At 52.2% G+C, this 15,819-nt stretch overlaps 1 protein-coding gene across 1 annotated transcript in view; it reads left to right on the top strand.

The window, feature by feature from the left end:
• The window catches only part of LOC144173636 (uncharacterized), a 29,216-nt gene extending 14,068 nt beyond the window's left edge, over positions 1–15,148 (top strand). Inside the window, exon 3 of the mRNA XM_077701975.1 lies at positions 14,868–15,148. Within this exon, the coding sequence (XP_077558101.1) occupies positions 14,868–14,976 (109 nt within the window). The 3' untranslated portion in view covers positions 14,977–15,148. The remainder of the gene's footprint in view (positions 1–14,867) is intronic.
• The last annotated feature ends 671 nt before the right edge of the window (positions 15,149–15,819 follow it).

The raw sequence follows: 15,819 nt of genomic DNA, 5'->3' as shown, positions 1-15,819 counted from the left end.
GCCGATCCTTGTTTTTCTACGAAGGAGACACGTTCGGTGAGGGCGTTGCAGTGTTAATAGCGGCAGGTGGCATGCCTGGAGGGGTTCATATACTTAGGTAGGGGTTCTATGCGTACACGAGGGAACGTGGGTCAAGGAGGGGGGGGGTTGGTTGGGGGGGAATTGGGGGCCAAGGAGGGGGGGTTGGTTTGGGGGGAATTGGAGGAAGTGACGCAGTAGAGTAGGTCATCGTCAGCTAAAATGCCCGGCCCTGGTGAGATGTCTGAAGGCGCTAAAGTTGGGCTTGTTTGCGTATTTGAATAGGTTCTTCTATAGTGTTATATGTGCCGGTCTCGACAAGATTGTTAGTAGGAGCGTAGTGGGGCACGCCGAGGGCTGGGTGGTAGAGCTTACGGAGAGCAACCTCTATATTGGTTAGTTGAGTGGACGTGGGATGCAGGTATGGCACTGTGTACAGTATTCAGGACATGGTAAAAACATCTATAATACGCAGGTGGTGTTGTTCGTGTAAGCCAGGCTGGTGCTTTGTGACGCGATGCCAAAGATCAATCATTTGCTCGATCTGAGTGTATAGTAGGGGCTACTGGAGTATTGATCGTGTGGCCTAGAATTTTTAGTGAGTCTTTTTTGAGAATTCGGGTATTATCAATGGAGATGTTGAGGAGGTCACGATCAGGGGCTTGGCCTTCCTTGTTCGTTATGATCATTATGGCCGATTTGGAAGGGGACATAGACAGACCTATGGTGCGAACATGATTGTTTATTACAACACATGCTCTTTGAAGAGTGTCTTCGATGTTCCCATGATAAAGTACCAACAAGCTCGCCTCGACACATTAATTCAGTCTCTTCGAGTTGAGGTGGGCTACCATGGGTGGACCAGAGTGAAATGTCATTGAAATAGATGGAGTAGGAGAGGTAAAGGATAGAGTCTAGGAAGGGAGGCAGTTGGGCTAGTGCCAGGTTGAAAAGGGTTGGAGGCAGGATTGAGCCCTGTGGTGTGCTAGAGGTTACATAAAAAGGTGGAGCCGATGATCCCGGGATGCTTAAAGAGGCTGTGCGGTCTGAGAGAAAGGATTTGATGTAGTTGTACATTCGGCTTCCGCAGTTTGTTCGGCCAAGGGTAGCGAGGATGGCCTCGTATGAAACTGCATCAAATCCTTTGTGAATTTCGAGGGCTAGGAGGCTGCAAAGCTGGAAAGATCTAGGGAATTCCTAAAGATCATGAGAGATGCGGAGCGCTGTGTCCTGTGTAGAAATGTCGGGATGGAAGCCGCTTTGGGTGTAGGGGAGGGTGCAGTGGTGTTCCATGTGCCATTCGAGGCGGGTAAGCACCATGTGTGCGAGAAGTTTGCCTACGCAAGAGGTGAGAGACATGGGTCAAGATTGCCGGTAGATGCTGGTTTTTCTGCAGGTTTTCCTGATATCAGAATGTTTCCAGGATGAGCGGATCGTGCCAGTGTCCCAGACGTGGTGAAAAACAGTCAGGAGTGATTGTTCAGAGTCTGAGTTAAGATTTCTCAGCATCTTGTACGTGATTTTATCGGTTAGGGGGTGGTGTTGCGGTACAGGGAGTGTAGTGCTCGTTGTAGCTCCTGAAAAGTGAAGGCGGTGTCTATGGGCGACGCTGGAAACGACTGCTCGCTACGTCTGCTTGTAGGGTGGTCTGCGCTATTCTGGAACAGTAAGCTGCGGATCGAGTTGGCGAGATGGGTAGCGGACTCCTGTGTGATACGTAAGAGCTTCGGAACCGGATTCATGCGTTGTGTTGGCTGAATGAGAGTTTTAAGAAGCGACCAAGCGCGCTTTGTGCTCATATGGGAGTTCAGTGAATCGCAGAGTGCCCACCAGTTGGTTCTGGCCAATCGATTAGCATATTCCTCTGCCTCCTGAGTGAATAGGTTTACGCGGCACCGAAAATGGCGGTTAGATTTATTTCTGCGCCCGCGCCACATAAGAGATCGGTGAGCGTCCCATGTGTGAAGTAACTGTGCGTCTACGCAGGGGGCTACGAGTGTGGGGGCAGTGAGTTTGGTGTTTTTTCAACTTTTAACGAAGAGAGGATACCCACGCGTCAGGATCTCTGGGGTCCAGGGTGGGAGTGTCTTCGTCACGAAACCTTGTCCAAATAGTGAGCGAAATGCGGGCTTGTGACCTCGGGGCTCTCTTATGAGAGGTGAGAGTAATTGAAATGATTGCGTGGTCGCTCCCGAGGTTTTCATGTAAGTGCCCCAGTTGGGGTGTGAGAGCGCCCTGGTAAAATGGAAGGTCAGGGTTCGTATCACACTCGAAAGGGTTGCCTATATGTGTAGGATAGGAACTGTCGTCGAGGAGAGCAGCGGCTTTGCAGAAATGCGTCTGCGGGCTTTCGACCCTGGGAAAGTATAGATGAGTAGCCCCACATATAGTATGATGACAGCTGAAGTCGCAAATGATGAGGGAGTCCTGGTGGGGATCGCGAGAGTGAACGAAGAGGGATTTCAGAGGTGTTTTTTTCCGAAGATGGTGGTATACGTTGATACCTTTGAGGGTGGCAGATGAGTGAAGGTTGGGTTTCACAAGAATGTCTTGAGTGTAAAAATAGCGTGTATTAAAATGTGCGTCGTTAAGGGCCGTGTACGTGAGGCGTTTGGCCCTTAAAGTGACAAGATTAATGTAACGCGGGTCATCGGGGTCACCTGTGTGATACGTGTTCTAGCCCGATGCAGCTGGGGCGTGAAAGGCTTCCTGAAGGGGGATGATTTCGGGGGGGGGGGGATAATCGTCATCTGTGATATAGGCTTTGAGAGGGTTAAGGTCCTTGCGAAAATCGCGACAATTCCGTTGCCAAATTATTAAAGGTTTCCGCGTCTTCATGGTTTGCGAGCTATACGGGAGGAGCTTGCATTGCGAGGGCGGGGCCTTGCTGATAGGGAACAGGCGCGTTTGTTAGGGTATCGGAAGGAGTGACCTAGTGCTTCTTCTAAGGCGCCAATGCGCCGTTCGAGAGCATTAAATTTGGCGCTTATATAGAGTAAGCGATCTTGAATGGTGGTAAGGATGAGTACAGGGTCTTGGTTATTTGTATTTGTAACTATAGTTGGGTCAAGCGTATCGCGGTATGAAGCTGATGCAGTGATAGGCATAGAGGGAGGCTTCAGGCCTCTGGGAGGAGGGGAGGGGGAGAGTGGCTGGCTCACGGCTTGATGTCGCAGGACCTGTCCTGCTGGTGGGTGCGCTGCGTCTTTGCGTTCGGTAGGCCTGGTCTGGTTGTGCTTCAAATTTTGTCGTTGATGGTGGACTCTGACCGTGGTGCTTGGATGGCGATGGCAAGACCGGGATCTGGAACAGTGGCTGCCCGGGGCTTGCAAAGCAGGATATGATTGGTGTCTGTTATGCGGGTAGCGAATCGGCGGCGGTAGGCGTATTGGGTGACCTTGTCGTCGGCTTTAAGTTTCCCGGGCACGCTGTCCAGGTGCTGGGATGAGAGCCTTTGCAGGTGCGGCAGGTGGCGTAGCAGTCATGCTCTCGGCCGGGTGGATGCTTGGTAAGGTTTCGGGAGCAAGTCTGGCATAGCTCCGTAGAAGGGGGTAAAGTGCACACATCCTGCCGGTGGCCCATCTTATGGCACCGTTGGCAGAACTGAGCTTCCGGGCATTCTGGATCGCATCGGCATTCGGCCTGCCAGTAGAAAACATTGCGGGGGACCAAGGATCCTTCTAAAGTTATGAGAGCTGTTTCCGTGCTGCCCATCATGCGAGCCTTGATGATGGGAGGCCGAGTGGAAATGAGATGGGATAGTCGTTCATGTGGGGAGGTTGCAGCTGGGACACCGCCAATGACGCCACGGCAGGAGTCTGTGAAAGCCTCTTCGTACGTTGCGACAGGGACTTCCGTTGAGGCAAGGAGAAAGGAGTGAATGGCTAGGAGCTTCTGTTGAGCTCGTTGGCGGAATGTTCTGACGGGGATGAAATTTTGCTGTGATGTTGGCTGAAGAATTCAGTCCGTAACTTCACTTGGGGTAAGGCGGGCGACGGCCGCACGGGCTTGCATGAGTTTAGTGGGTTTGATCTTCGCAAGTGGGATGCGCGGAGGGCGGATTACAATTGTTACGAGGTCTTGGCTGGGTCGGTGGGAGTGGTATACGGTTTGCGAGCGGGAATGTGTCTCGGAGGACATGACTGGTTGTTGTGGGAGGGCTGCATGACCAACGCTGGGGGACGCTACCGTTTCCACGGCGCTCGGGTTCGCCGCACCGCACTTAGAGGTTGAAACTTGGACTGGAGGGTCCCTACGTGTTCCGGCGTCGGTGGCCGTGCTTGTATAGCTGCTAGGAGATATGGCGTAGAATGTCGATATTTGGCGCCACAAAGCCGAAGAACCGCTTCCATGATGTCGGCCGTGAACCGGTGACCAGGTCAGCGATTACAACTCGAGGAGCTCCATGTGACAGATTCACATGATGCAAGAGGAAGTATGGGACATCCGCAGGGGTTGCAGCGCAATAGGAGCAGTCTCAACGTAGCACGTCAATACATCCACACAGAGAATGATCTAACGATGACCTACCTTGGACTTCGGTAGGGGTCTGACCAGATCAATGCCCACTTTGTCAAAGGGCGACATAAGAGGATTCACAGGCAGCAAAGGACCTGGAAAAGGAGACGTAGGAGGCTTGTGACGCTGACATTAAGGGCAGCTGGCCCCATGTTGCTGCGTTGCTTTCGGCCTACGAGGCCAGTAAGAGCGCTGCCGAAGCCTATGTAGGGTGCGAGAAAGGATAAGGTGACATGATGTAACGTCGTCGTGCATTGCGCGGAGAATCAGATATTGGAACGTTGTGGGGACGACAAGAATTAGACGCGCGCCATCCGCAGAGTAATTCTTCTTAAACAGAATGCGTCGCGCATGACAGAGGGTGTTGAAGACGTGCCCCTGTGTTTCCAAAACACCTACGCAGCGTTGGTTGTTTCCGATGTTCTTCCTGAAAGCGTGGGGCGTCTGGGAATTCTGGTGGCACACAAGCCAAACAGGGTTCGAAGGTGTCATCGTCGCTCTAAGTGCCCGGTAGGAGTAATCGTGACAAGCAGTCCGCATCATCATGGCGCCGCCCACTCGTGTAACAGACAGTAGCGTCGTACTCTTGCAATCGTGAGGCCCACCGAGCTAGGCGACCGATGCGGTGGCTCAGTCTGACGAGCCAACATAACGAATCGTGGTCAGCGATCAAAGTAAAGTGCCGTTCATTCAGATAGCAGTGAAACTTTCGAACTGCGAATAAAACGATATGGAGTTCAAGTTTCGGTATAGTGTAGTTGCACCCGCCTTTGGTCAGTGTACGCCTGGCATAAGCAACGAGGAGCTTTGCCCCTTCATGTAGCTGTGTGAAAACCGCTCCAACGCCCACGCCACTCTCGTCCAAGTGAGGTTCTGTGGACGCTATGGAATCGAAGTGGCGCAAAATTGCTCCAGAATTTCACAAACATTTAAGCTTCTGAAAGGAACAATCACAATCCGTCGTTCGAAAAAAAGGGAGTAAAGACAGCCCGGAGAGCTTCCCGGCATCAGGCCTGATGCCTTCCTTATCAACGAGAAATCGGAGTACTAGTGTATTTCACTCCCAAAAATGACATCGTTTTTTAATTCAGCATCAATCCCGCTTCCTTAGGGTGGTTCATCATAACTTGGCAAGCCTCTATTGTGGTCTTCAAATATTCTCCCCCAAAATAATCACATCGTCGAGATAGGACATGCATGTTTCCCGTTTTAAGCCACGCAGAACGTTGTGCATAAAACGTCGAAATAAAGCGGGCGCGTTCCACAACCCAGAACATATTACGTTGAACTCGAAGAGTTCGTGTGGCAGACGCTGTCTTCTCTTTGTCGGATGGGTGCACTGGAATGTCCCAGTATCGGGACTGGAGGTCGACTGAAAAAACGTATGACGCAGAATGCAATCAGTCGATGGCGTCGGCGATACGCGGAAGCGCTAATACGTTTTTTTGTGACACCATTGAGTAGAGGATAGCCCGCGCAAAAGCGCCAGGAGTATCCTTCTTTACAAGAAGCACAGGAACTGCCCACGGGCATGAAGACTCCCGCATGACCCCTTTGTCGAGCCTCTTCTGCGCCTGTTGAGTTATTACCTTGCGCTAAGAAGGGAACACGTGGTACGGCTTTTGACCAATTCGTGCCACATTCTCAGGGACGATTTAATATTGCATAGGAACGGGGGCACTGAAGTAGCGTCGTCATCCCGGGCGAACTAAAATACCATGGAAGGTTGAGTACGCACTGCAGGTAGCACCTGCAGATTATGGGAAGGAAGCGGGACGTTTAGCATGTGCTTGAGCTGATTGGTGCAGCCCGGGATATTGGTAGTCGTGTCTGGTGTCGTACTCACTGCATGAATTGTGATGGCAAGGTCTTCGTCGCAATGAGCCAGTTTGAGTCCACGGGGCAAAAGTACGGGTTCACTAGAATCGTTCACTGTCGAAACTTGACAGCACCCATCAGTGACTACAACTCGCGGGATCAGCTCATTTTTGTAACTGCGGGTGTGGCGTCCGCCTCAACTACGACTTGGCAGCTTCCACAGTGAAAGTTTTCGAATTCCATGGAGGCGTCATGGGAGGTAGCAGGATGTCGACGGTAACCGAAAACTGGCCTTCAGTGCCATTGCATCCTTCTGCGCCATAAGTAAGCAATGTTTCGTTTCGGAATAAAATTCCACCAGTTCCTCAGTTTAACATCGCACGACTTTTGCGTAAAAGAAGTATCCCCATTATACTTTTATGAGTCGCATGAATTAAAACAATGAACTCCGTTGGAAAACTCTCTTCACCAAAGTAAACCGTCGCTGAACAGATTCCAACCGGACACAAACCCTTGTCACCGACTCCAAGAAACTGAATTGTTCGGTCACAGTCAAACATAACTTTTCATCCAAGGCAGGTTTTAAACGGGATACTAATAGCTGAAAACGCCGCACTCATGTCTACCAAAGCTCCCGTGTCCACACCATCTATGGAAACACACTGTTTTTCGACATAACGACGGGCATGAAAATTCGCAAAAATGACCGGCCAGCGACCTCATCCCCGTGGGCAGTAGCACCTAGTTTTCCTCGGGTGGTGGGCTCAGTCGTCGACATGATGATGGGAATCGCGGGCCCCCAGTGTTCGGAAGAGTGAGGCTTCTGTCGCTCATTCCTAGTCCCTTCTCGAAACCAAGGCGTTTGTGAATGACTCTGGACGGCCTGCACTGTAAATTCTTAAAAGACTGGACCTGGAGGAGCGCACTGGTGAAAGCTTTGGTCGCGGCAAACGTCTTGCTGTGCGAAGTCCTGTCTAATGAGCCGATGCACCATCGAAGCAATGACGTCGGAAGGGGTCGTACCCGTGCCCGTGCTGGCAACAGTAGTCAAGCTCGCCAGGCGTGGAACTTTGGGGTAACATGTCGTAACTTCAGGGTTTCGAATACTCCGGCATGGTGAATCCCGTCATGTGCAAAAGACAAGTTTTCCTTAGTTGTGAGTTAGTTGTAAATATCCTCAGCGGTACATTTAGGCAAGTGACCCACTTTGTCCTCGCCTGCTATCGAAAGATCAACCAGGCCACATAGTTTGGGGAGTTCTTCGATATGTGTGGTGCAAGTTTCGCCTAGGACTTGAGCTCTGCGCGAGAGTCTGCTCTGCCTTCTCGCTTCGTGGAGCTCTGGCGAGAGTCTGCTCTGCCTTCTTGCTTCGTGAAACCGTGTCGCCAAAGCATTCTCTGAATCTATTGACGAAACTGTTTCACGTAGAGTGTGTGTCCTCGTGGTTCTCAAACCACAGGAGTGCGGTAGCGATCAAAGAAAAGACCATATTCGCGAGCTACGTGGGCGTGTCCTACCTGCTACACTTGCTGACTCGCTCGTAGTGCTTAAGCCAGTCATGTAAACCTTCCTCGGCGGACCAACTGAATGTACGCGATTGTATCTGATGAGTCCAGACACTGACCCTTCCACAACATCCCGCATTCGAGTACACCACTGAGGTCTTGTCCAGGAGTTACACCGGCAAGATGCTTGCTTCATTAAATATGGCGTAATTTAGCCTCGTACAGATCGACGATTAGCCAGCGCCACCGCCAAACTCTACGGCCGTGGGCTTCATTCGCAATGAGGGCGAAACACACGGCGCGGCAAATGAAGACCGGTCAGCAGCGAGCCGGAAACGCTTTCTCCTCATCCTCTTCTACGTACCAGGGTACACCCTAGATCTTTTTCCACTTTCCCATACCACACAAGCGCTCGGTAGCTGGTCAAAGAAACATCAAGACATAACCTAGCCAGCGTTCACTATCTAACACTGCAAAGGTACGTGCACACTAGCGCAACTTGCCCTACGGTCCTGCCGCCGCGCTTCCGGTAAAGGCTGCGACGCGACGCTGCTGGCTGCCGTAGGCAGGGCGGCTCGACACGTTGACGCTTAACAATATATACACAAATAGGGGCCAGCCGTCAAGCACGCCAACGAAGGAAAAGGGGAAAGGACACGCCACGCACATCGTCGTCGGCACGTTATCATCATCGGTGTCCTCTGGAATCTCCGCGCCGGACCTGGGGTTTGTAGCCTTTCGCTCTCTGCGAGTAGGATGGAGAGTTGGGCGAGTTGGTAAAGCGACATGGTTGGTTGGAAACAGCGCTGTAAAACTGGATCACGAAGAAAAGAACCGGATAGGACGAGCGCTCCTCCTGTCCGGTTCTTTTCTTTGTGATCCGGTTTTAATGCGCTGTTTCGAACCAACCATGTGGCTCTCTGCAAGGTTGGCTTAATAAACCGGTGCGCGACGACTGCTAGCCGTGCTTCACAGTATTTATTTATTTATTTATTTTGCAAAGGGGTTTATTGAAGGAAGACAGAGTCCGCTAGACAGGGATCAAGAGGCAAAACCGTCCAACGTGAACCAGCCAGAGGATTCGACTCGAGCCGCGCGATCAGGCACCGGTAATGACAGCCGTTGATCGTGGTACATGCTCATTTTGGGGATTGACCGGTGGGTGAAGATGGATTGGACGGCGAGAGCACTTCAAGCAAATCTCCATTACAATTGCCCCCGGTGAAGCAGGAGCCATCCTGGCGACTTACGGCGATGAAACGACTGCGGGGTCGTAGTAGGGCTTCAAGCGACTGACGTGGACGGTTTCGCTGCCACGACAGCGAAGGTCTGTAGAGGGCGTCAGGGGTTCTACTGTGTAGTTCACGGGAGAAGTACACTTGAGGACATGGTAGGGGCCGTGATATTTCGAAAGCAGTTTTGAGGATAGACCCGGTGTTGTAGCGGGGACCCACAGCCACACAAGGTCGCCAGCACGAAAGGAAGATGAGGCGTGGTCGTTGTCGTGAAGATGCTTCTGGCGACCCTGGTCATTTGTTGTCAGCGAGCGGGCGAGCTGGCGGCGCTCTTCGGCTTGTCGAGTTAAGTTCGAAATAGGGTGGCACTCAGACGAATCGGGGCTGTACGGTAGTATTGTATCCATTGTGCAAGACGGCTCGCGCCCATAGAGGAGAAAAAATGGTGAAAAGCTAGTAGTGGTCTGTGCGGCGGTGTTGTAAGCAAACGTTACAAAAGGTAGCACCACATCCCAATTTGAATGATCACGAGCGGCGTACATGGTGAGCATGTCTCCGAGTGTGCGGTTGAATCTCTCGGTCAGGCCGTTCGTCTGTGGGTGGTATGCGGACGTAGTGCGATGAACAATTCTGCACTGAGCGAGGAGGGATTCAACAACCTCAGAGAGGAATACGCGCCCTCTATCGCTGAGTAATTCGCGGGGTGCACCATGCCGCAAGACAAGGGACCGCAAGACGAACCCAGCAACATCACGCGCCGTAGCGGCTGGCAGCGCTGCGGTTTCGGCGTAGCGGGTTAGGTAGTCGACCGCAACAATAATACATCGGTTGCCGGAAGGAGTGCATGGCAAGGGGCCGTACAGGTCGATGCCGACACGATCGTAAGAACCAAGGGGACATGACAAAGGCTGCAGAGGGCCGGCTGGTTGCGGTGCAGGCGTCTTGCGGCGCTGACAGTCAGTGCAAGCACGAATGTATTTGCGCACGAAGCTGTACATTCCACGCCAATAGTATCGTTGGCGGAGGCGGGTGTACGTTTTAAGAAGGCCAGCGTGAGCGGTTTGGGAATAAGCATGGTAAGCAGCGCATACATCCGCACGTAAACTGCGCGGAATCACAAGAAGCCACTTGCGACCATCGGGCATATAATTGCGGCGATAGAGAAGGTGGTCATCCCGTACGGCGAAGTGGGCGGCTTGACGTCGAAGAGCCCTGGGCCGCGTAGGTGTCGGTGTAGTGGAGAAACTCGATGATATTCGCAATCCATGGATCACTGCGCTGCCGGGAAGCTATGTCGGTGAATGTCATTGACGCTACGAGCGTATCGGTTCCCGCAAGACGTTCCGGGTTACCAGGCAGCGGAGAGCGAGACAGTGCATCCGCATCAGAGTGCTTGCGGCCGGATCTATAAACAACTCGAATATCATACTCCTGCAGGCGGAGCGCCCAACGAGCAAGACATCCCATAGGGTCTTTGAGGGACGACAGCCAGCACAGCGAGTGATGGTCGGTTACCACGTCAAAAGGGTGGCCGTAGAGATAGGGTCGAAATTTGGAAAGAGCCCAGACGATGGCAAGGCATTCTTTCTCGGTAACCGAATCGTTTTGTTCAGCTTTTGTAAGAGTCCGGCTAGCGTACGCGACGACGTACTCTTCGTAGTTAGGCTTGCGTTGAGCGAGCACCGCACCGGGTCCTGCGCCGCTGGCATCAGTATGAACTTCAGTAGGGGCGTTCGTATCGTAGTGCCGCAGTATGGGTGGCGAAATCAACAGACACCGCAAGGTTGTAAACGCTTGATCGCACTCCTTGGACCACGAGGACAGGCCATTGTCACCACCGAGGAGCTTGGTCAGTGGTTCAATGATAGACGCAAAATTTCGTACGAAGCGCCGAAAGTACGAGCACAGCCCAATGAAGCTGCGGAGGGCTTTCATTGACGTCGGTTTGGGAAAGTCGGCGACAGCACGGAGCTTTTCGGGATCTGGTAGGATGCCATCCTTTGACACGACATGGCCGAGAATATTCAATGTGCGAGCACCAAAGCGACACTTTTTAAGGTTCAATTGGAGCCCTGCAGCAGTTAGACATGTCAATATTTGGTGCAGACGGGTCAGGTGAGTCTGGAAATCCGAACAAAACACGACGACATCGTCTAGGTAACAGAGACATGTCCGCCATTTGAGACCACGCAAGATATTATCCATCATTCTTTCGAATGTGGCGGGCGCGTTGCACAGGCCAAACGGCATTACATTAAACTCATATAGGCCGTCTGGCGTGACAAAAGCTGTTTTTGGGCGATCAGACTCAGCGACCGGGACCTTGCAATAACCGGAGCGCAAATCAAGGCTGGAGAAGTATTCAGCACCGTGCAAACAATCAAGAGCATCATCTATTCGAGGCACGGGATAAACGTCTTTCCGGGTGATCTTGTTAAGGCGGCGATAGTCAACACAGAATCGGAGGGACCCATCTTCTTTCGTTACTAGGACCACAGGCGACGACCAGGGGCTTTGAGAAGGTCGGATGACGCCACGTCGGAGCATATCATCAACATGCTTGCTAATCACGCCACGTTCCGATGCCGACACCCTATGTGGTCGCTGTCGCAACGGCATGTGGGTACCTGTGTAATGTGATGGGCGACCGTGGATGTTCTGCCCAAAGGAGCTTTCTTGCAGTCAAAGGAAGACTGAAACTTCCTCAGAAGAGCCAGAAGGTCTTTGCGTTGCGGGGGGTCTAAATCGGAAGCGATGTACTTCTGGAAGATGTCGTCAGAGGTGGGCGTATCGGTGGGACCAATCACGCTCAGCGAATGTAGCTGCTGTGAAGGTGCGTTGTCGGAAACGTCGAGGCTGAAGACGGATTCGACAGGTTCAATATTGCAGACAGTTTTCCCACGAAGCAAGCTGAAAGGGCGGGTCGTCTGGTTGCAAACAAACATCGCTGTGCGGCCAGATAGGAGTGTCAGCACATCAAACGGAAGCGGCAAACCCTTGCGAGCAACGAAAACGTTTGATGGCGTAAATGAAACAGGTCCATCCGCCAGAGTACTGCCGGAAAGGGCGACGAGAACTGAGCTTTGCGGCGGGATATCCATGTCTTCGTCTACGGCCAGCTTTTCTCCGTTAGTAGAGGAATCGTTCGGGGTCGGAGAGTCATTCTGCGAACAGAATTCGACTTCGGCGCGGGCGCAGTCAATTATGGCGTTCTGGTTCGACAAAAAGTCCCACCCAAGAATAACGTCGTGTGAGCACATAGGCAAGACGGCGAACTCAATCGTGTAGAAAATATTTTGAATGGCGACCCGAGCAGTACACGCAGCCAAAGGTGCAACATGTTCTGAGCTTGCAGTTTGGAGAGAAAGTCCCAGGAGTGGCGTCGTAACTTTCTTCAGCGACCGACCCAGTTTAGCACTGATGACCGACACGGCTGCTCCGGTATCAACAAGCGCCAGCGCAGGTACTCCATCTATTAACACGTCAATTACATTTTGCGGAGGTAGGTGAGGGCTTCGGTATTTCGACGGGTACGCAGTTCGTGCCTCAGGAACTGCGCGAATCAGCTTCCCTCTGGAGTGGGGGCGGAGTGGCGGCGCATGGGGGATAGGGAGCGGCGACGGGGTGACGCCGATCGGCGGCCTTCGAAGATCTGACGGTCGGCGGAAAACGAGGTTGGAGGTGGTCTTGAGGACACTTTATTCTCTGGTGGTCGTGCGGCGTAGGCGGACGTCTCGGGCCCACGAGGAGATGAAGCGACACGGCGGCAGTAACGGGCAACGTGACCGGGGCAGCAGTAAGAAAAACATATAGGCCGGTTGTCGGGAGTGCGCCAGGAATTACCGTACGGCACAGCTGGTGGTCTGGTCGGTGGAAACTGGGGAGTGGGCTGCAAAGTGGGAGGTGCCACTGCTGGTATCGCTGGCCGAAACGACCGGAAAGATGGGTGCACTGGCTGCGCGAGACAGTCGGCGTACGTCATTGGCATGACTGCTGAAGCTGCAGCGACTGTAGCTGTGAGCGGCGCCGCGACTGTAGCTGCCACCTGCGGAACGGCCAGGGGTGTGACCACTGCGGTAGCGACGTTAGCAGGCGAGAGTGCCTCGGCAACCTGTTCGCGTATGGTCGCCTGCAGAGCAGAAGGCAGGCTGGACGAAGCCTGCTCAGTAAACGGCACCAGCGATAGCTGACGTGCTACTTCCTCGCGGACAAATTCTTTGATTTTCGCCTCGAGCTGCAATTGGTGCGAAGAGAACGTGAGGCTCGAGAGAGATTCCGTGGTCGGCAATGAATGGCGAACCAAGGCCCTTTGCCGGCGCAGTTCCTCAAAACTCTGGCACAGGCCAATCACTTCAGTCACGGATCGAGGGTTCTTGGACACAAGCATGTGGAACGTGTCGTCGTCCACTCCTTTCATGATGTGTTTGATTTTGTCGTCATCGGACATGGACGAGTTGACGCGCCGACAAAGATCCACAACGTCTTCAATGTAACTGGTGAAGTTCTCACCCGGTAGTTGCGCCCGTGTACGCAGGCGTTGTTCAGCATGCAGTTTCCGTACGGCGGGTCGATCAAAGTCACGAGTTAAGTTGTTCTTGAAGTCAGCCCAGGTCTTCATGGTCGCTGCGTTGTTGTTATACCACATGATCGCGGGTTTTTCGAGGGAAAATGGGACGTTGTGCAGCTTGGTAGCGTCGTCCCATTTGTTGTAAGCCCTAACTCGCTCGTACGAAGACAACCAATCTTCAACGTCATAGTCACCTTTACCGCTGAAAAACGGCGGATCGCGCTGACGGAGCGCCCCAGCGCAGATGACCGATGGCACCTGTGGAGGCGGTTGGTCGGCAGCGGCCATGGGGGTGACGGGCATTCGTAGCTTCCGGCTGCGGAGTTCCAGGCTGTACGACGGTTTACCTCAAACCCCGGCTCCTCCACCAATTGCAAAGGGGTTTATTGAAGGAAGACAGAGTCCGCTAGACAGGGATCAAGAGGCAAAACCGTCCAGAGGATTCGACTCGAGCCGCGCGATCAGTAACCGGTGATGACAGCCGTTGATCCGTGGTACATGCTCATTTTGGGGATAGACCGGTGGGTGAAGATGGATTGGACGGCGAGAGCACTTCAAGCAATCTCCATTACAATTTATTTATTTATTTATATATTTATTTATTTATTTATCGCTAGTGTCGTAAGTGAAGTACGCCTAAAGCAAAGCTAGAGGCTGAGGTTGTGGCATAACCAAACTGCCGTAAAGCTTTGCCATCGCGCTGTTCGGGACGGCCTTGTCGAGCATTAGACATTCCTTTGTATCCAAATGAACTACGCTTATGAAGCATCTCTTCAGGTGAAAGCCTTCCAGCTTCCTGTCACAGACCACTGAAATGCCACGAGTCGCTCATTTCGTGGAGATTTGCATGAAGAATGAGCCCCTAGTCTTCATTGCTGCGCAGCCCCCTCCCGTTCGTGTGCTGCCAATGCAGGCCACCTGCAGGTATAGTACAAACAGACAAAAAGATGACACGATGGAGAACATTCAAACATTAAGCATAAAACGATCGACGTAAAACTTATTGATGCAACGCAAAACTCGACGACCTTAGCGCGAAACATTCAGAAGTGTTGATGTTGCATGTTTTCTGCATAGCTTTCAGTGCCAATATTTCCTCCCCAGATGTTTTGTCGAAAAATGTCTGAAATAGTTTATAACCGCGCGTTTAGAAGCGTTGTTGCTGCATGTTTCTTTTATATCTGAAATGCCATTCTTTCCTCGCAGGTGCGTCGTGGAGCAATTTCGCCCAGGCAGCAAGTGCGAGTACATTCCACGCAATGGTCGCTTTCCGGCGTGTTGCCCCATTGTGGAGTGCAACAAGAATAGCCCCTAGGAGCTGGCCGATTCCGGTGTCAGAACATGAACGTCGAGGAGGGCGAGCCTGCTGCTTTTGCCAAGAACAGCTAAAACACGTTGTTTTCTCTCTTTGATACAAATACAAACACACGTCCATTCTGGCCTTGCTGCGGGACGTTTTCTGGTGCTAATGATAAGTCTTTTTGTTACCAACATAAACAAGGAAGAATAAACACTCATCTGCAAGCCGTAAGGTGGTTTCACAGCAATTCGCTGAAGTGGCATATGCTCCGCCAAACACGGGAGCGGCTGGAAGTGTGGTGACAAACTGCTGAGACCCCCTTAATAGAAACAGTGCACCGTTTACTTATATTTTGGTCAGCTGAAATATTTTAATTATCTCTCTGCAGAAACTCCACCGGGGCTCCCACTCCCCGGCGAATTATTAAGTATTTACCGCTAGGTATTTTGGAGGCGTTCTTGAGCAATACATGCCGTCTGGCCCACCAACATCCACCGAAACGATAACTTCACGCAATTCTGCAGTATTACGATTTAGTATAGCAAAAGGTACGGCGTGCGTTTCTATCACTGCTATCCGAAGTTAAGCTCTTGACTGCTTGTAGATCCGGGGGGCATTCTGTGTGGGGCCGCCATCCGCTCTGTGGTTCTTGACTCTTTACTTCCCATTCCTGTCGAACCACGGGAAAGGGGGGGGGTTCTGGTTTAAGCTTCAGCCTACAGTCTGTCGCTGCAGTATTATGCGGTTGTTTGCAGATTTTGCAGCATGTTCGGCAGTCGTGCTCAGGTGATTAATAGGTCACATTTGTGGCAGACGTTGTGAGCTGGATGCGGGCATATATCTTTCCGGTGCCCAGAT

This window comes from Haemaphysalis longicornis, unplaced genomic scaffold, assembly GCF_048455015.1.
Source record: "Haemaphysalis longicornis isolate Haplotype H1 unplaced genomic scaffold, Haemaphysalis longicornis Haplotype H1 scaffold_3, whole genome shotgun sequence".
In the NCBI taxonomy this organism is placed as follows: Eukaryota; Metazoa; Arthropoda; class Arachnida; order Ixodida; family Ixodidae; genus Haemaphysalis; species Haemaphysalis longicornis.
Note: the sequence above shows the minus strand (reverse complement) of the source record. Positions and strands in the feature narration are given on the sequence as shown.